Raw genomic sequence first — 21169 nt, forward strand, 5'->3', positions numbered from 1 at the left:
GTTTAAGTACTGGTTTCCTCTTGTTTACTGCACCTAAAGCATCTGGAGTATTCAATGTCTTTCAGACTGCTTGGGGAACTTGATGAGGGACAGGGCTCATATTAACCAATCATTCAAACATGGATACATTTTGAAACTAAACCTTCATGAGTAAGCAGCTATGGGTGCCATTCACTTTGTAAAAACATCAGAGGCAGACCTGAGGCCAAATGGAAGGGCTTTGAACTGGCAATGCTGTCCATCCAATAGGAAATTAATATTCAGTTGATGTTTTTGGACATATGGCCATACTGAAATATGCATGTTCTAGATCCACCTGATGCAATAAAGAAACTCACACTTATCTTTTTAGTTTTTTGCTTTGTTACCACCCAAAACCCTTGGTTTATCAGAAATGTGTTTACACCAATGTGAAATAGGAAGGATCTTCATTCCCTCTTCTATTTTGTAATAATGGAAAGATCCTGGAATGAAATCCCAGGTTCCTTTGTGATCTTGGCACCTTCTCTACAGCATACTTGTGGCGTTGCTCTAAAATTTCTGCTTTCCGTTCTGACAGATGCCTGTGCACTTTCCTCTTTCATAGATTTGGAGGACGTATGATTATAAACAACAAAGTATGTCCTTTTGGAACAATGGCCAGAAACCAAGCATCCAATGATTCTGAAGCCATTGTTTTAAAGATATTTTTAATTGGTTCAGGGCTTGAAAAATCCACTCAACCACTCGCATTGTCGAGTCTTATTTGATCAGGTTGAGCTATTTTTAATACTTACTCGACCCTTTTGGCAAGTTGACACTGAGCAGGTGTTCTGTCCAGTTGAAAGGTGGAGGGGCAATAAAGGATGCCTTTAAATCTTGTTCTTATGTCACATTTGCTCTGTGTTCACAGACAGGTCAAAAGTCAGTTTTTCCTACAATTAATTTTCCTTCTGACTGCAGAGTTCCAAGACTTTGTAAGGCGAACTGTGTGACGTGCTGCTTAGAATGTAAAATAAAAGGATATAGTGTGTCAGGTTTTTTCTAACACACAACATTTAAATAACTAAGTCAACTGTGCAAACATTTAAAAAATATATCTCAGTAGTTGTGAAAGTCCTTTGTCAACATTTCTGTGTGGTGAAAAAATTATGTAATAGGATGAAAACAAATCAGAATACTTTACATGTTGATGTGCAAAGGATATGTTTTCTGAAACCCAATTGCTAATACACTACATAGTTGTATCAGTAAGGCTGCAAGTTAGTGGAGAGGTTTTTGGACATTTCTTGGAAGGTTACTGTGTGTATTTGACAATATTTTACCACATCATGGTTTAGTAACATATTTATTAAAAGTAAGGGGCATATTTATACTTTTTGATGCAAAGCTGCACTAATGCAGTTTTGCATCAAAACGTTTAGCACCGGCTTGCGCCATTCCTCAGCGTCAGCCGGCAGCCATATTTATGGAATGGCGCAAGCCAGTGCAAAGGGTCGGCTACCGTAAAAAAAAATATATATGATGTTGCCCGGTTGGGGTGGTAGTATGGGAGAAGGGGGTTTTGCACCAAAAAATGATGTTAGGCTGGTTAGGGGCAAAACAAATGCCTCTAACCAGCCTAGTGTCATTTTCTGACGCAAAACCATCCATACCACGTGGCTCCTGTCTTGTAAAGGACAGGAGTCATGCCCACTACCCTAATGGCAAGCACAAGGGACCAGTGTCTCCTGGGCATGGCCACTGCACCCTGTGCCAAGCAGGGGGCCCTAAGTTTGGCCCCAGATGGCACTTCAATAATAATAAAAAAAATGTGCTTACCTATACTTACCCTACTTACCTGGGGTGGGGTCCCCCATCCTCTGGTGTCCCTCTGGTGTGGGTGGGGGTGTCCCTGGGGCTTGAGGAGGGCACCTGTGGACCCATTCCATGGTGCTTAACCCATGGAAATGGGTCCACAGTTCCCCAAACGCATGGTCTGAGCCAGGCGTGCACCATTATTTAGCCCCTCCTGCCACCCGTGCATCATTATAGCACGGGGGATAAATATGGGGGTAATGGGTTAGCACCATTTTTTAGATGGGAATGCCTACCTTGCATCTCATTGACGCAAGGTAGGTTCATGCATCTAAAAAATGATGCAAATTCCAATATTTTGACGTTAGATGGGTCTAATGTCAAAATGTAAACATGGAGTTCGTTTTGCACCAAATTTGTGTAAAAAACATGACGCAACTTCAGCGCAGATGGAGTATAAATATGTCTCTGAGTGTTTAAACAAACTGAGAAACACTCCTGCCCTGATGGCAATGTTGTTGGTAAACTAAAAGTAGTCCTAGGTTATGTGGGCTAGACCTCATGGGTATGTGGGCTAGATTTTTGTGATGCATGCAGGAAGCTTTAGTCTACTTAATAAAACAAGAGGTTTTTTGTACTGCAGAAATGCTGAGCCCACATATTTGAAGGTGCAATCATATGTGAGAATTAAGAAAAATGTGACTCTGTAAACTATTTGCCTAGGATCACACAATTTGAGACCCATTTGCGGGTCAAGTACATTACAGTTTGGTCAAGTAGATTATTTAAGCTACTCGACCTGCAGGTCAAGTAACATTTTTATGATTTTTCGAGCCTTGTGGTTACATTTAAAATTTATAGTACAGAAACAAGCAATAAATGCTGTCATTCCCCAACTTTTGACATGTGCCCTGAAGTGACTGTCCGTCCTTTTTCACAAAGTTATTTGAAAAGGATTAAATAAAAAAATCCCAGTATCCTCCCCTCATGGAAACATTGTCAGTATCTGTATGTACCAAAGTCATCATCTTCAGAGGAGTCCTCACGTTTGCTCCTCTTTTGCTCCAAAAACATATGTAGTAGGACATCTAAATCGCGCAAATCGTCATCCACTTTATCATCCTTTCTGCATTTCCGGAGGTGCAAAGCCTCTGTAATCACCCACTCACTCACATCTCACACCCATCCTTCCACACTAGGGCCGTTTAGCGCCATCCAAGTAATGCCAACCCACCTCCTCTACACCAGGAGTAGTAAAAGGTGCAAGAATGTATTCTCCTTTTTCTCATACTTAGGCTTTTTTAAAGTCTCCTAGGAGGCAGACCATCAGATTGATGCTAATTACAGTCCCCAATGGCGTAGTCACTGGGTTCACCACAGCATCTCAAAAAGCGTTGACCAGGGGGCAGTGCCAGGCGAGTTGCAGGAACGAGGCACAGGTGCCAACAGCTATGACAACTTCCAGGCTTGCTAGGATCTATCCTGTGCAGTAGCACAGGGTAATGTAAGTCTGGTGAGGGTAATTAAAATGGCTGATTTAAATCTTGCATTGGAAGACACATTCTGGACTGTAGAACAAGTCCAACTCCACAGGGTATCGTCAAAGGGTGCCTCTAATTCTTCCTCCCAATCGACCCTGGCCGGGAATAGACTATGGGGTTTGTCAGCAATCAAGGTCCTGTACAAATACAACACTAGGTGACCAGTGCCTCCCAGCTCCAATAGACCCTGCAACAAAACAGAGGTGGGGGGACAGCCGGAAATGCAGGTCATATTTCTATTGCGATGGCTGTGATACTGGCATTATTTAAAAATTGTCCTGGCCTATTCCCAAATACCTGAGCTGCTTCAAACGTAATCAACTTATCATCAGGGTACAAGTCCCCTAAAGTCTTGGATCCTCCCTCCCGCCAGGCAGAGATGTCAACCATGGCCACCAAGGTACAATAGGCCGGCAGTTCCCACAATTTTAGCTCCTGGGCAAAAGGATGTCTAAACAATATTGTCTTGACTGCTTGAGGTGATCTCATTTGTTAGTAAGGTAAGCCACCGGTGACTCGGTCCACCCCCTGAAAACAGTAACTGAGTAATGGAATCATTGCGTGTCTCAACAGCTAGCAGCACCTTCTCCCAGTATTCCCCTTCCAACAACCAATGTGCGGCATGCTGGAGCTGTAATGCAAGATAGTACATTTCCAGATCTGGCACCACTAGGCCACCCTCTAACATGGGCCTAGTGGTGCCAGATCTCGTGCCACTCTACTCCTTCCACCTGCCCAAAGAGGCATCGTAAGAATAGGATGCAATTTCCAAAACACTGTTTGAGGAAGTATATCAAACGAGTGCAACACTATATACAACCAACAAGGCAACAGGACCATTTTTGCTGCAGCAACTCTTCAGTGGGACGGTGCTCCAGAAGTGGACCAAGGCATTCAGTCCATCAACACTCATTGTAGCATCGTCACTGCGAGCAGTGCGCCCGCCTTGATCCCCAAGTAATGAAACTGCTCAGTCTTCCATCACAAGGGCAGAGAAGGCAACTCGGTTGGGTCCCCCTCTGCTGTTGCACTCGGGGGGGCAAGGATTTATTCTTTATGATCCTAAGACCCGTGATCTCTTCAAATGCGTCCAGGTATCAGAGGAGTAGAGGCAAGGACTCTCAGAATGGTAAGATAAAAAATCGTATCAGCAGCACAGAGAGGGACCAGATAGTTCACATCCCCACCCTGATTCCCCAGTCTGCCATTTCCAGCCAAATCTGAATTACCAGTGGTTCTATTCTGCAGTCATTTTTGATGGAAAATTTTAATTACACCACACCGTGCTTCCCTGCAACTCTCTCACTGCCAGGGTTGATGAACAAAATTACCTCCATTTTTGGTAGTGGGCTTTATTTTGGAATTGTCGTCTAGAATAGAGCACCCTGACCTTGCACTAAAGATCCAAAAATACCTTGCAGAATCAGTAGCAGTTTAAAGCAATTGTAGTGCTTCAGCCACTTGTTTCTAAAATATATTATTGCTTTAAAAGGCAGATCCAGAATTCTTACCTGACCTTCATGCTGATGAGAAGTACATTTGAGACGTCTGTACCTTCTCATCAAAAGCACTGATACTTATGTGGCGGAAGCCCAGTGTTGTGGTATCTACTGCAGAATCAATATGCAACTGAGAGGGTTGCTTCCTTACTTTTAGATTCGCTAAGGCTTGAGCCTTATCTTCTTTTGGCAACACCTGGGAATACTAGTCAATGTCATTCCACAATTGCCTGCCATATCTGGCAAAAACTGTGGATACATTTTCTACTTTAATGCTGGTGATTGCTACAGCATTTACTCTCTTCTCCATTCTATCCTTTCTGTGGCCATCCTATTCTGGTAGTATCACAAAACGATCAGATTAGTTTGACATTTTAGCATCACTGTGAAAATGACTATGTGTAATTTCTATCCAATTTAACAGACCTGCAAGAGCTGTATCTGGTGATTTATATCTTTTCTCTATTCTCACTAGATGGGCAGAGGAAGATGTAGGACTCTTCATATATGGTAGATCCCCCTCTTCCCATAAGTGGTCTAACATGGACACAGAGCATACTGTTTTTGTAGATTTCTCTTTTAAGTCATTGAAAACATGACTGTTCAGTCGCAGTGATTTGAACCATGAATATGTGTGAAGCTATTTTAACTAATGCATGAAAATGCCTTGTATCATCTGTAGCTGAGCCTGATGGTGCAGGCTTCAGGATTCATAATCTAGAGCTGGAAAGCCATCCCATTCAGATGCCATGGTAGCATCTGGATCACTAGCATCTTGCTGGTCATTATTAAGCTCATCAGCCTCACCAACAAATTAGTCATCTGACACACTCCCATCATAGTTGTTGCCACTGCCATTATCTGTTCTATTATCATTACCATTTGCTTTCCCCATAATACATGGTTCTGCTATTGGTAATGCTGTTTAGACATAACTGTACGAGATGAAGACAGCCAGAGGTACCTGGGAAATCCATGGCACTGGAGGTACCTTTTTGACTGCTTATGGTTCATTAACGACTTCTGGTTTGTGGAGTTCTAATAGATCAGTAAACCTGTCTGGTAACTTCAGCATATAGTTTTGGGCAAATGTGCAGAATATATTCTGAAGAGATGTCAACAAACCAGAGGCACCTGAACTACCGCCAAACACACAAGGCCACTTGCTCATGGCTGATATTGAGTCAAGAATGCATATAAAGTCACTAATTCCGTATAACATATCGAAGGGAGATATCTTCAGATCTTAGAGGAGGCAAGAATTGAGTTTTAAACTGCCTGATCAGCTTACATCCTATTGGTAGCAGCGTGCAGGATACCATGTGAGCACCACTGTTTTGTTATTACCTACTAGTTGGAGTTTGTCACTTGGCCACACATTGGCTGCTCCAGACTATACAACGGCTACCAAAGTTCTTTATATGTGAAGCTTTCAATTTTAAACTTCCTGGACTAGCAGTTCAATGGTACAAGTTATCTGGGTTTGAGAAAGCATCAACCTGGTTCACATGTCCCTCCTGCTTGTCTTCAGCCTGTTCTTGATCTACAGTAACCATAGTATCCAGCAGTAATAATTCCAATAGTTAGAGAAACACAACCAGAGGTGAAATACCTATTGATTGCATGGACAGACTAACATTAAAGGAGAGCATGTCAGCAAAGAGAATGTTGGATGTGCAACCAAATAATGGCTTCTAGCCCACTAAGGAACTCTCCCAATCGAAAGAGTGTACAGTGCTCAAAAGAAGCAATGACGCACGTGTCGGCGCAGCTGGCAATGATCTGTCAGTCAGCATGTCAACAGTAAAAGTATCCTCTGTTGACAAAGGATGCTAGATGTTCTACAACAGAAATATGATAAAAACAATTAAGACGCAGCAGAGCAGGACTGCGTAGAATAGAATAAGGCTTAGTGCTTACATAAACAAAACACTAAGGGCGTCGTTTTGAGTTTGGTGCAAAGTGAATAATTAGGTGTTAAAAGTTTTTAGTACCTGTTTTGAGTTGAATGCAAATAATACTGACTTTCATATTTCTGGTCAAATAATTTCCCCTAAGTATTATCTGGAGCAGAAAAAGCAAACAAACCTAAGTGGTATGGATAGTACAGTGCATGAAATATGGAGCAAAAACCATCTCCAAACATTACCCGTCACTGATTACCACAAAAGTTAATAGTGGATGGAAAAATACAGATGATACCATCCAACCACAAACAATATTGATACCAAGATGTTTTTGTATCAGTTACAAGTGAAACACTCAGAACGAGGCCACAAGTATTTTGTTTCATAATTTGAGTTTAATATTCTGGAAATATTCTTAACAGTCCTAAGTATGAATGTATGATTTTACAATGCATGCAATTACCACACATGCATTTTCCATGCAGCTGCCTTTACCACGCATGCCAAGAACATTTGAGTATATATAATTTTTATTTTAAATAATTTATATTAAACCCCATACATAAATCTTAAAAATCATCTTTGCATCTTTTTACCCCTGCCCACCCCAAACCCTCAAATTCCCATTACCACCACCCACTCTTAAACAATAAAATTACCCTTACCTCCTTCTATCAATGTGAAACTCTAAACCCTAAAATTACCCTTACCTCTCTTTGCCACTACCCACCCCAAACCCTAAATTTACCCTTAACTCATTTTACCAATTTCCAGCACTAAACCCTAAAATTACCCTTGACTTTCATTACTACTGCCCACAACAAAACCTCTTTTTCAATAACATATTAATTACCTTACCTGCATGGTAACACTGTGGAAGGTAGTGGTACAAATACTTGCATGGTACATACCTAGGTGTTAAAGGCACTGCCTAGCAAAGACTGCGTTGTAACGACTGTCTCTCCCTAAATACAAACTAGGTAAGCCAAGCCTCTGCCAAGAAGAACGTGTGACTCTCACAATACCGTGCCTCTCTTCTTCTGCTTCTTCATCAAAGTCCACCAATGAGAAGGCTTCCTTCAACTGCTGTAGCACTAGCTTCAGATCCTGGAGTTCATCTACTGCCTCGGTGTTCAGAACAGATCGGACCTGTGCAGAGAAAGGGGAGTCTTGGAGGAATAAGCAAATTACAGGATAACATACCACACAGTTGTGAAGGGCATTCTATATCAATGGGACAGATGGTGTAGCATCTGTTACCTGAAAGTTTTTTTCTGGAAGTTATGTTTTCATTTTTCTCCAGGCTGCCACTGCTCTGTGTTTTGAGACAAATACCATGCTATTCTCTAAATGAGGGGGGATAGTCGCTAGATGTCTAGATCAATGATGGCAATAGCAATGCCTAAATTAATCTCTGTTTGCAATCTACAAATATTAATTTGACTATTTATGATGCTTTTAGAATGTTTACTGTTGATCTTTACAGGGCGATACCAACTCCGAATTACACTTCTTGTTTGTTAACTTGAATAATCTGATCTTGCATAATTGTTATATTGTCAACATTTCATATGTGAATCATGATTTTCATGAGTCAATTTTACTTCACCCCTAATTCGTTTCAGACCAATAGGTCCTTCATCGGGGAGATCCAAATCATGGTAGAAAGCAAACTGTAGATCAAAATGAAACAGGAAAAAATAACTTGTATAATCAGACAAAACAGGAAACTCGCATTTCACTTAAAAACACTTGATAAAAAAAGTATTGCAAGATGGATCCTGCAAAATGCAGCTCATGCATTACACTGAATGTTGGACCTGGCATGCGTGCTGTGGTTTTTCCCCCTCACTTTTTGTCTTCAACTCTCCTGTTTTGCTGAATTTGCTTTTGCTAGCTCTAGGGCTCTGCCCACTGTACCACTGCTAACCACTGCTAAAGTGCTTGTGTACTTAGGTGGCCCTTTAAAACTTGTCTCAGGTCTGCCATTGCAGCCTTTGTGCACAGTTTTAAAACTGCCATTTTGAACTGGCCAAAATAACGTTTGCCAGGCCCAAAACGTATTTTTTAATACACATAAGTCACCCCTAGGGTATGGCCAGGACAGCCCACAGGGCAGGGTGCAGTGTACTTAAAAAGTTGGACATGTATATTTTAGCTCTACATGTCTCAGTAGTGAAAAACTCTTAAATTCGTTTTTCACTACTGCAAGGCCTACCTCTCCCTTAGGATGATACTGGAGTTACGTTATTACATTTAATAAGCTATAACTTCCAAATGGGAACAGGTAAACAGTTCATGTTTGGTGTCTTTGGAATTATAACGAAAAATACTCTCTGATGGTAAAGTCAGTTTTTAATTAATATTTTGAAAATGCCACTTTTAGAAAGTTGGCATTTCCCTGCCTTAGCCTAGTGCCTGCAGCCTGTTTCTGGGTCACATGACTGGGTGTAGCTGACAGTTGGGATTTGTACATTCCTCCTAGACAGCCACACATAATAGAGAGCTTGGATGTGCCTTGATGGACCATCACTGGCAGGGTGGGAGAGTGTGGAACTGGACAAAGTCCTACCTATACTTGAATAGGTTGTGTCCTGCCTACATAAAAAGGGCTGCATACCCCCTGTAGTTATTCAGGAGGCAGGAAACCTGTGCACTTCAAAGGGAAACCTCTAGAAGCTTCTCTAACTACCAGAAAGCACCTGTGCTGCGACAAAGAAGGCCACTCTGCTGGATTGCTGCTGTAAGGGAACTGTTGCCCTGCTGTGTTGACCTACTGCCCTCATGCCTTGGAAAGAAGAACTAGACCTGTAACTTCATTTTGAACCCATGACCTTGGAGTGACTCAAAGAGCTAATTTGCTGGCCTCCTGATCAAAGCCTCAGGGGCATAAAAGGTCCCCCAACAGCTCCTGGACCAGTCTTCAGCAAGTTCCTGGCCTCCAAGTGGGGCCTCTCAGGCCTCTGTGACCCTTGGTGCAGCTCACAGGCTCTTTAATTCAAGCTTTTAGGTTATCTGCACCAGAACCACACTACTTGCACCAAACATAAGCCTGAGCCGCCACCCGCCTGTTCTTCTCACAGCAGCATCAACAGTCTGCAGAGAACCACCAACGCACAGCTTCAGCCCCCATTCTGTATCATGACACCCAGTCTGCTCTTCGCACCATGCCGACTAACGCCCGTGACGCTCCCCTTCTTCCTTGCGACCCTCTCCAATGTGAACAGGACTCTTGGCACAAAACTTTGGAAGGTAAAACTTCAACTGGACTAATCTGGGACTGTATCCGACCCGCACTCTATTGCGGTCAGCCTGAACTTTTGACTCTGACCCAGTCCAGAGTGACCGGACAGCCACGATTGACGCTTTCTCGTTTTGGGTGTTATTTTGCAGTTTATTCTTTAAAAATTCATAACTCTGGTTCTACTGATGTCATTTTGGTCTTGTTTTGTTCATTAGATTCAGCTCTATTTTTCTAACCGGGTGTGGGATCCTTTTTCTGTGCTGTTTCGACTGTTTTACTGTTTGAAGTGTTGCACAAATACTTTACACATTGCTTGTAAGTTAAGCCTGACTCCTCTGTGACAAGCTGCCAAAGGGTAAGCACAGGTTAATTTAGGGTAAGCACAGGTTAATTTGGGGTTTGCATCTGCCTTACCCTGACTAGGACTGTGGCTTCTTGATCAGGGCTCACACCCTAGTAAACCAGAAACCCAGTTTCTAACACTGTCATATATAATTGATAATCAAATGTATATTATCTGTTTACAAACAACTGTAGGGTTAGTAAACTATATCTTTGTCACAGAAACCAGCAGTGTTCTTCAGCTGAGTACTCATTAGGCAGAGGGGGCCTAATACGGCCTCAGTTCTAGAAACATTCTGATATTTTTGGTGGAGGAATGTCATTGGGTTTAGGAAAAGCCCTCAAACCACAGCCAAAATTAAAAGCCATGATATTAAAATGTCTGCCATTTTCTGTCCACAAATGTAGATATCTGGCAAGAGATTTTCTGTGAGAAGCAGCTGGACAAAAGCATGCTGTACCTGCAACCTCGGCAGAAAAGAAGCACAATCATAAGTAAATTAATAAATGCCCACTCTGGACTATTCTAACTCATTGTATGCTGGCCTTTTCAAGTACTTTCTTCAACACCTCCAAGTTGACCAAAACGCAGTGCTGCAAATTGTGCCTGAAAAAGCCAGAACATCTTTCTGCAAATTACAAGGCTCTTCACAAGATCCCATTTCAGTCTACCTCCAAGACAAATTGGTAGATAATATTCCTAAGAAAAATGTACTTATGTATGTACTTATATGTATCAAGCAGTCTTGTTATATGAACTGTGCGATCAATACCTCAAGGTATCAAACAACTCATTAATCTAAGCCAGACTTGATTCTCAAATCAAAATAATGTAAAATGTTACAGAGTGCAGCGTTTATAAAATTGCCACTTTGTTGCCTTTAGTCTCCTATGCCCTAAATGGGTGCACATGGTGTCTGTGCCCGAGACAGCTTTACGCTGTCCTGGGGTGACATGCTAACAACTTCCATGAGAGGATAGAATGGAGGCCTGTACAAGACAAAAGTGTTACCTTTCACCTACAGGATGTCACATGAGCTAACTTCAAAAGGAAAAGCCACCTTTAAAGGGCTAATGGGAAATATCTGGGAGAGTGGCTGCTCAAATGTTTAGCTAGACAGGCTGGCAGTAGGGACGGAAAGGAGAAACCATTCGCCAAGCAAGTTTTCCAGGGTCGTGTAGCCCCCTTGGTAGCCACACCTCTGGGTTGGGCTAAGGACCTCTGGGTGCCAGGAGAGGAGTTCTGCCATGTTGGAATTGGGCAGAATGGTACATCTTGGGATAGCCAGATGCCACACTTTGCAGGAAGTGGTCATCAAAGGGATGGAAACTGATAGATCATGGAATGCCAAACGCATCCTACGCTGAAGGCATTTTCTGAGCATTAAAAGGGTGCCCCTGGCACCCCAAACTCAGATCTTGACTGCACTGGAAGGAGAAATGAAGAAGGTCTAACATGCTGCACCAAGTTCCTGGTGAAGAGAGGCTGCACCAACTTACAGTACACCTGCTGGCTAGAAAAAAGAGAGGGTCTTTGCCTGCTGTGTCCTGCTCAGGGAGAAGTAGTTTCCAGAGCTCAGGTGAAGCAAGGGATTCCAAGGGTTAGTTGGGTGACATCCTGTTCGCAGCACAGGGCTATAACAACTGAAGAAGTCTGCCACAGGTGAGTGGTAGCCCAATGACCAGATCGCAGCTCCTCGCCGTCATTCAGTAGCACAGACCGAGACCCAATGCTCAGAAGTTGCACCCGAGTCTGCTGGACCTGGGAGAGCCATCAGAGTGAAACTTGGTTGCCCAGAAGGCAAGCTACAGCCCAAAGGATTTTGAAGTGACCGCGACACTGGACTGGTAGCCCTATACTTCTGCCAGGCTCAAGAGGTCCTCGAGGGGCGTCAACCCATGTGGCCAGGACCACCTCATCAAGCCCGTGGACCAAGAAGTAGCTGCAGGAAGAGATTCCTGTTGACTATGTAGCATCCACAGCATATTTGAGCATCTTCAGCATCCTGTAGCCATCTCATTAGGGCCACTTCCACAGGAGTCTATGGCAAGGAGATAAAGTGCCTGGAACTGACTAGAGTAACTGCTTCTCTGAAGGCCTTACTGGTCGACTTCACTCGCTCCCTGCCAGAGTTGGTTGCCCAAAGTAACTCCAACCAACTGCAAGACAACTAGTCCAACTTTTTGATGAAAACGTTTCTAAGTGTCAAATGTGTTGAATTTACCAATGCTTGTTAGCAGCTGAGTTAAAAGCTGTGAAATAACGTATCTTTTAAATTCTGCATCTCCTGGACCCTCCGGTGGATCTCTTTTGTTTTTGTGCCTAAAAATATACAAAAATCTGCTTTATTTTTTATAAATTGGAGTTGGATTTCTTGAGTGTCTCAGTGTTTTCGAATTCAATTGTTTTGGTGCTGTTTAAATGCTTACACTTGCTCCTTTGTGTAAGCCTTGCTGCACAGAGCCACAGTTAATTAGAGGTGAGCTAGAGGGGTTAGTAAATGAAACCTACTGATCTTAAAGGGGTTGGTAAGTGTATAAGATGGTGAGGTCGCACACCCACATCATATAATAAACACCATTTCTTCACAACAATTAAAAAGCATGTTCATGCCACTCTTAGAATCAGGATCTGGCGAGATGTAGCAGGTGTAACTCAACACTGTACAAAATGTATTACTAGAATTCGTTTTCTGGTACATTCATTTTAGTATTAGGGGTGGGAAAGGAATTGTTTCAGATGGTATTGCCATGCAAATTACATTCAATAACTACAAACTCAAGGGTTTGGGGGTATTGGTAAAAATCTTGTACATAATTTACCACCCTTGGAACAAATTAAAATGCATTCTTGCAAAAAACAGGAGTGTTTCAAAGATGGAAAAGAGAAGAGAACACTCCCATTTTTCACATACAGTGGAAAGGGGTTCTCAAATCCGAAAATACATTTACATTAAAAAAAAAAAAAAAAAAAAAATTGTGGTTCAAATGCACTGATCCGTTCTTTTCCTCATGTGATCCATAAATATTCATGAAATGACACGTGTGAATGGAAATCCATGAATATAACAGATTCCTATATGCGGTCCTGGGAATGTTTGTGAATCCTAAATAAGTTTGTACATACTTCTGGTTTATTGTATTCAGTTAGGACTCCATGACTCTGTCTGGTAATTATTAGCAGTTTCCTTACTGGTCATAATTTAAGATAGAAATAACCAGCAAGACAGTTGCGATGTCTGAAACTTCCATGAAGTGTCCCATCGGACAGTTCTAGCTCACACACAGCACTTTTCATGCATCAACAAATATCATCTTACTCACCATCCTCACTGACATAAGATATACTATATAAAAAAAAATCCATGAGATAGCCTTTTATTTGAATCAGCATAGACAAAAAGGATAAAATATCAGACAACCACACTGAGTAGCACAATTGCATAAATAAGCACACTGAAGGCATGCAACATCATACCATAGAAAACACATGTACTACACGCAAACCCATTTTCTCTGACTCGAAGACACTGGCTGAAAATACATATAAACAACAACAATCATCCAACAGACTCCCAGAACATACCGTTTAGGCATTTGCCACACTACCTAAAAAATCCCATAGGTACAGTGTAGGAAACTTGCCGCTTGTTTGCAGTACCACCCTATCCACACTTTTTGCCTGATATTTGATTCTAACTTGACTCAGTGTTTGCTGGGACCCTACTAACAAGGCCCCAGCACCACTGTTCTTTCCCTAAGCTGTACCATTGTTTCCACAATTGGCATATTCCGGCACAAGCTAAGTCCCTTGTAAAAGGTACCAGCAGTACAAAGGGCTCTGTGACCAGGGAGGGTCACTAAGGGCTGCAGCATGTATTGTGCCACCCTGAGGTACCCTTCACTAAGCACATGCACACTGCCATTGCAGGTTGTGTGTGCCTGTGGGGAGAAAAAGGTGAAGTCGACATGGCACCCCTTCCAGGGTGCTATGCCTATAAACCACTGCCATGGCATAGGTACGTCACCCTTCTAGCTGGCCTTACAGCCCTAAGGCAGGGTGCACTATACCACAGGTGAGTGCATAGCTGCATGAGAAATATGCCCCTACAGTGTTTAAGTCCATTCTTAGACATTGTAAGTGCAGTGTGGCCATATTAAGTACATAGGTTAGGAGTTAGTCATTACAAACACCACAGCTCCATAATGGCTTCCATGAAGATTGGGAAGTTTGGTATCAAACTTCTCAGCACAATATACCCACACTGATGCCAGTGTGGATTTATTGTAAATGCACACAGAGGGCATCTTGGAGATGCCCCCTCTATTTTACCCAACCTTTTAGTGTAAGGCTGACAAGTCTGTGCCACACTGCCACTAACAGACAAGTTTCTGACCCTATGGGATGAGAGCCTTTGTGCTCTCTGAGGTCAGAAACAAAGCCTGCTGTGGGTGGTGGTGCTTCACACCTCCCCCCTACAAGAACTGTAACATTTGGTGGTGAACCTCAAAGGCTCAGGCCTCATGTTACAGTGCTCCAGGGCACTCTAGCTAGTGGAGATGCTCTCCCCCCCCCAAGACCAAGCACACTTTGGCGGCAAGTCCGGTGAGAAAAATTAGGCAAAACAAGGACTTCAGCAGCAACCACCCCTAAGGTACCTAGAGCTGAAGTGGCCCCCTCTTTGCAGAATCCTCCATCTTGTTTTGGAGGATAGGGACCCATAGGGTTAAGAATGTGCCTCCCTCCCCAAAGGGAGTGGACACAAGAAGGGTGTAGCCGCCCACACGAACAGTAGCCATTGGCTGCTGCCCTCTGACCCCTATATCACCCCTAAATCTAGTATTTAGGGGCTCCCTTGAACCTTACTCACCAGATTCTTGGTGACCTCAAGAAGAAGAAACAAGAAGGAAGAAGAAGGAGGACTGCTAAGCCGACCCCAGCAGTGAAGATTCCAGACAACAACTGACTTTGCCCCAACCCTGCCGGCCTGTCTGCAGCTTCAAAGAACCCTGCTCCAAGAAGGCAACACATCCTGCAGGAACAGCGAGCTCTCCAAACTTCAGAGGACTGCCTGCCCAGATGAGGACCAAGAACTCCAGAGGACAGCAGTCCTGTTCAGAAGAAATCATCAAAAGGACTCCAGAACCACCCCGGATCCGCGAGTCATGTCCACTCTGCATTCAAAGCCCACAGCCCGAGTCCAGGTGGCCCACCAGTCCAGAGGAGGTTCCCCAGGTGATTCCGACCTGGAGTCCACCCTGGGTTGACCCCTCCTGGCCAACACAACGATGCCTGCAGCCTGAATCCAGAGGCTCCCCCTGACTACAACCGGATCCAAGGAAGATAACCGACCCCTGCACCCGCAGCCTTGGAAAATCCGACGGACGGTCCAGCAACGTCCAGCGTGTGCCTCTCCTACCTGTCCAGCTTTTGGTTTCTCAGAAATGACCTCCTGGACCCAGCCTCCAGCATCTTTTGTGACCCCCCCCCCCCAGGCCCTCCGATTGAAAAGCATTGGGCACCCAGCTCTGTGCTTGCAACCTGCACTTGTGTATTGGTGTAATCCTGTGCCCCCCGGTGCTGATATAGACCCCTCAGGCCTGTGTCCTGGAACCGTGGGTATTTACCTGCAATCTGCTTTCTCCCAAGCACCCCCAATCCTCATAGGATTCCGCTACAAACCCAATGCCAACTTCGACCTCTGCACCCGCTGGCCCGTGTTGCTGGTGGTGCAACGTTAACCTGTGGAAATCCTAAAACCTGAAGACTGGAATCGTAAGTCGTGTACTTACCTGTTTTCTGAGCTAACACTTTTCCCCTCCTAATACTCTATAGACTCCTATGGAAAATTGCACAGACAACACAGACCACCACAAAAGAGAGCATTTGTATTATCTACTTTAGCCTCTGTTTAGCCTCTGGGGAACCCCTGGACTCTGTGCACACTATATCTAATTTTGATATAGTATATACAGAGCCAGCTTCCTACATAGCGCACTTCCCTTACAATAAGGAAATTTCACGCTTGGTGATGGGTTGGCTAAACAAAGGTGATTATCAACTCATCCATTTTAGATGTACTGCAATGGGCATACATACCACCTTCCTACCTTGGCTTCACTTTCCCTAGACAGCATTTCCAAAGCCTCGAGGTGGGCGAGCCCCTGAAAATCATCAAAGAGCACTCCATAGTGCGCCTTCCTCTCAGCATCTGGCTCCAACTCGTTACCTGTCCGCTTCTCTTCTTTCTCCTTTGCTTCTCGCAGGACCTGGGATTAAAAGGGATAACAGGAGAAGGGAAGTCTTAACTGCAAATGTAGAATTTTACATTTTTGCTGCCCTCTCAATTATCACTTCAGGGAAAGCAGAAGACAAACTTAAATGCCCATTTATAGCCAAGAGAAGTTCGGGATTTGCAATGGCCAGGTTGTGAGTATATGGAACAAATCTATTTATTTTAACAATTATTAAACAACCGAGGTGCCATAAACAATTAAATAGCTAAAGTTAAATTATCATGTTATCTATGTAAAAACAAAACAAACAAACACTTTTTTTGGGCAGAGACTTGTGTGCCAGAGATTAAAATGCGCTGCTGGAGACATCACTGGTAGCTGGAGGGTCAAATTTCATGTAACAACTTAACAAAAACGTATAAATTGGACAGCATAAACAGACCTCAATAAAACAACTGTGCTCACTTTGTGTTTTTTTACTGTCAAAAGATCCGATTTTTTACAAACCCTGTTTGTAGTTCTCAGAATTTAAACACAAAAGCACCAATCTTGTCTATCCTTTAGGCACCTCATCTAATTGCAAGGTTAGTGGCCTTCAAAATTTCTAAATTTTATACCCAAAGCAGTATCAAACATAACTTGTAAATTGTCAGCAATGTTAATTAAAATATTTCCATTTACTTTGAAAAAAGAAGAAAACATATAGAATTTTATGGTATGTAAATGAATCCCCTTGCAATATAAACACAGTTGGAGTATGAACTACTGACACTACTGGATACAATTGAGTCCTTCTCTGGATTAAGACAGTTTTACTATTTTGAAAATCAAACATATAATCCCACTATTTGCTGGTTTGCTGAGTAACAAGATGAACGAACACACTAATTGGCTTCACAACTCAAAGAGAATTATTTGTATTCAACATGGCTGGGACTGTATCTCAGAACATATTGTAGCTTACAGCACTTACACCAGACGTGGGATAGTCCACAGTCTTCTAATGTTACCCACGAGAATTTGCAACATGTATAGGTATATTCTAAGCTCAAACTCCTTAGAAACCAGGGCATATGGATTACAAAAAAGATTTTCCCTATTTTTTTATCAAACATCTCAGTCTGGCAAGTCCATATTAGGATAGGTTAACAGCTCAAGGAATGTCATGTATACTAGGTACAAGACGCGAGTCGCAGAGATAGCTGACAGTGCATGGCGATGGTAGGACATGTGGCTAACAGCTGTATGTGCTTTAGACAAAATAACGGCCTAAAGAGGTCTTGATTTAATGTTTTGGGCACTCCAAAGATGAACATTTTCTTTTTCTTAAACCAAGAATAGGTTGACAAATCCAACCTGGAAGCAACAAGTTTGATTAAAAAAAAAAAAAAATAGGGCAATTTTTTGGCACTTTCAATAGTTCTTTTTTTGTTAGATACTTTTTTCTGCATTCCATGCCCTACTTCCACGCCCACTTTCCTTTTCTTGTCCAAACGTCTTCTGGTCTTTCCCATTTTACTCTTTTTTATAATAGACCACTAAATCCACTCCTGTTTTACTCCTTCTTACGCACCCCCTTGCTAACATTAACTTTGAGCCTTTTCTGCCAACTCCTGCTTTTCTTTTTTACCAACCCCTTACTCATTTACTTTACTTCGTTTTTTTAAATTTTTTTACACAATATCCTTACTTTCCTCCGTGTTTTTACTAATCTTTTTGACAAGCCCCGCAGAATCTCATTTCCATTCGTCAGGCTTTCTCCATTTTCAAAACTCATCAAAATGATGAATTACCATAGCCAACGATCCCCACCTGCCATTAACAGAAACAAATAACAACCTGCTGCCAGCCAAACAGCGTCTTTGTCATGAGTTGCGACCGTCTAAAAACACACACTACAAGATGTGTATAAATAATACCTACTTTGGACCCCACCTTAAGGAATGCCGAAGTTGCCTAGCAGACTGTCTGGATTTCAGAACGATTTTCGTATATAAAATTGTAAATAACAATACAAAAAAAAAAAAATCAATAGAGCCCCGAATTTTGTTTTGTGTGGAAAGAAACTTTCTGCAGTGCAGTCTGTCTGTCTGTCTGTAATCTTCCAAAAGCGCGTCTGCGTTTGCACCAAAAAAAACACATAGGCTCAAGCTAAGATATTGGTCTGTATGCTACTGAACGTCCATTATGTTCTGAAAATTACGGACTGAAATCTCATTCTTTCCAAAAATGGGTTAGAGGTAATACCTTATTGTAAGGAAATGCCTCCTTGGCATGGTTACCCCCTGACATTTTGCCTTTGCTGATGCTAAGTTATGATTTGAAAGTGTGCTGAGGCCTGCTAACCAGGCCCCAGCATCAGTGTTCTTTCCCTAACCTGTACTTTTGTTTCCACAATTGGCACACCCTGGCATCCAGGTAAGTCCCTTGTAACTTGTACCCCTGGTACCAAGGCCCTGATGCCAGGGAAGGTCTCTAAGGGCTGCAGCATACATTATGCCACCCTGGGGACCCCTCACTCAGCACAGACACACTGCTTGCCAGCTTGTGTGTGCTAGTGGGGATAAAAAGACTAAGTCGACATGGCACTCCCCTCAGGGTGCCATGCCAACCTCACACTGCCTACAGGTATAGATAAGTCACCCCTCTAGCAGGCCTTACAGCCCTAAGGCAGGGTGCACTATACCATAGGTGATGGCATAAGTGCATGAGCACTATGCCCCTACAGTGTCTAAGCAAAACCTTAGACATTGTAGTGCAGGGTAGCCATAAGAGTATATGGTCTGGGAGTCTGTCATGCACGAACTCCACAGCACCATAATGGCTACACTGAAAACTATGAAGTTTGGTATCAAACTTCTCAGCACAATAAATGATCACTGATGCCAGTGTACATTTTATTGTAGCATACACCCCAGAGGGCACCTTAGAGGTGCCCCCTGAAACCTTAACCGACTACCCGTGTAGGCTGACTGGTTTTAGCAGCCTGCCACACACCAGACATATTGCTGGCCACATGGGGAGAGTGCCTTTGTCCCTCTGTGGCTAGTAACAAAGCCTGTACTGGGTGGAGATGCTTATCACCTCCCCCTGCAGGAACTATAACACCTAGCGGTGAGCCTCAAAGGCTCACCCCCTTTGTTACAGCCCCCAGGGCACTCCAGCTAGTGAAGTTGCCCGCCCCCTTCGGCCACGGCCCCACTTTTGGCGGCAAGGCCGGAGGAGATAATGAGAAAAACAAGGAGGAGTCACTGGCCAGTCAGGACAGCCCCTAAGGCGGTCTGAGCTGAGGTGACTCTGACTTTTAGAAATCCTCCATCTTGCAGATGGAGGATTCCCCCAATAGGGATAGGAATGTGCCCCCCTCCCCTCAGGGAGGAGGCACAAGGAGGGTATAGCCACCCTCCCAGACCTAAGCACACCCCTAAATTCTGTATTTAGGGGCTCCCCAGAACCTAGGAACTCAGATTCCTGCAACCTAAGAAGAAGAGGACTGCTGAACTGAAAAACCTGCAGAGAAGACGGAGACACCAACTGCTTTGGCCCCAGCTCTACCGGCCTGTCTCCCCACTTCTAAAGACACTGCTCCAGCAACGCGTTCCCAGGGTCCAGCAACCTCTGAAGCCTCAGAGGACTACCCTGCATCTAGATGGACCAAGAACTCCTGAGGAAAGCGGCTCTGTTCCACAAATACTGCAACTTTGCAACAAAGAAGCAACTTTGAAACAACACACGTTTCCCGCCGGAAGCGTGAGACTTTGCACTCTGCACCCGACGCCCCCGGCTCGACTTGTGGAGAACAAACACCACAGGGAGTACTCCCCGGCGACTACGAGACCGTGAGTAGCCAGAGTTGACACCCCTGAGCCCCCACAGCGACGCCTGCAGAGGGAATCCCGAGGCTCCCCCTGACCGCGACTGCCAGCTTCAAAGACCCGACACCTGGTAAAGGCTCTGCATCCGCAGCCCCCAGGACCTGAAGGATCCGACCTCCAGTGCAGGAGCGACCCCCAGGTGGCCCTCTCCCTTGCCCAGGTGGTGGCTACCCCGAGGAGCCCCCCCCTTGCCTGCCTGCATCGCTGAAGAGACCCATTGGTCTCCCATTGAATCCTATTGCGAACCAGACGCCTGTTTGCACACTGCACCCGGTCGCCCCGTGCCGCTGAGGGTGTTCTTTTTGTGTGGACTTGTGTCCCCCCCCCCGGTGCCCTACAAAACCCCCCTGGTCTGCCCTCCGAAGACGCGGGTACTTACCTGCTGGCAGACTGGAACCTGGGCACCCCCTTCTCCATTGAAGCCTCTGCGTTTTGGGCACCACTTGGACCTCTGCACCGACCGGCCCTGAGCTGCTGGTGTGGTAACTTTGGGGTTGTCCTGAACCCCCAACGGTGGCCTTCCTTGGACCCAAACTTGAACCCCGTAGGTGGTTTACTTACCTGCAAAAACTAATAAACACTTACCTCCCCCAGGAACTGTTGAAAATTGCACTGTCTAGTTTTAAAATAGCTATATGTAATTTGTGTGAAAACTGTATATGCTATTTTGATAATTCAAAGTTCCTAAAGTTCCTAAGTGAAGTACCTTTCATTTAAAGTATTGTTTATAAATCTTGAACCTGTGGTT

The 21169-nt window shown here is 43.9% G+C and overlaps 1 protein-coding gene across 2 annotated transcripts in view; it reads right to left on the bottom strand.

The window, feature by feature from the left end:
• FAM114A2 (family with sequence similarity 114 member A2) overlaps positions 1–21169 on the bottom strand; it is a 181221-nt gene that overhangs the window by 53142 nt on the left and 106910 nt on the right. For both annotated transcript variants that reach the window (XM_069199606.1, XM_069199605.1), the window contains exons 7-8: positions 16421–16579; positions 7749–7872 (exon numbers count right to left, since the gene is read on the bottom strand). In XM_069199606.1, coding sequence (XP_069055707.1) covers positions 7749–7872; positions 16421–16579 — 283 coding nt within the window. The remainder of the gene's footprint in view (positions 1–7748; positions 7873–16420; positions 16580–21169) is intronic.

The sequence above is a fragment of the Pleurodeles waltl genome, chromosome 7 (assembly GCF_031143425.1).
Source record: "Pleurodeles waltl isolate 20211129_DDA chromosome 7, aPleWal1.hap1.20221129, whole genome shotgun sequence".
In the NCBI taxonomy this organism is placed as follows: Eukaryota; Metazoa; Chordata; class Amphibia; order Caudata; family Salamandridae; genus Pleurodeles; species Pleurodeles waltl.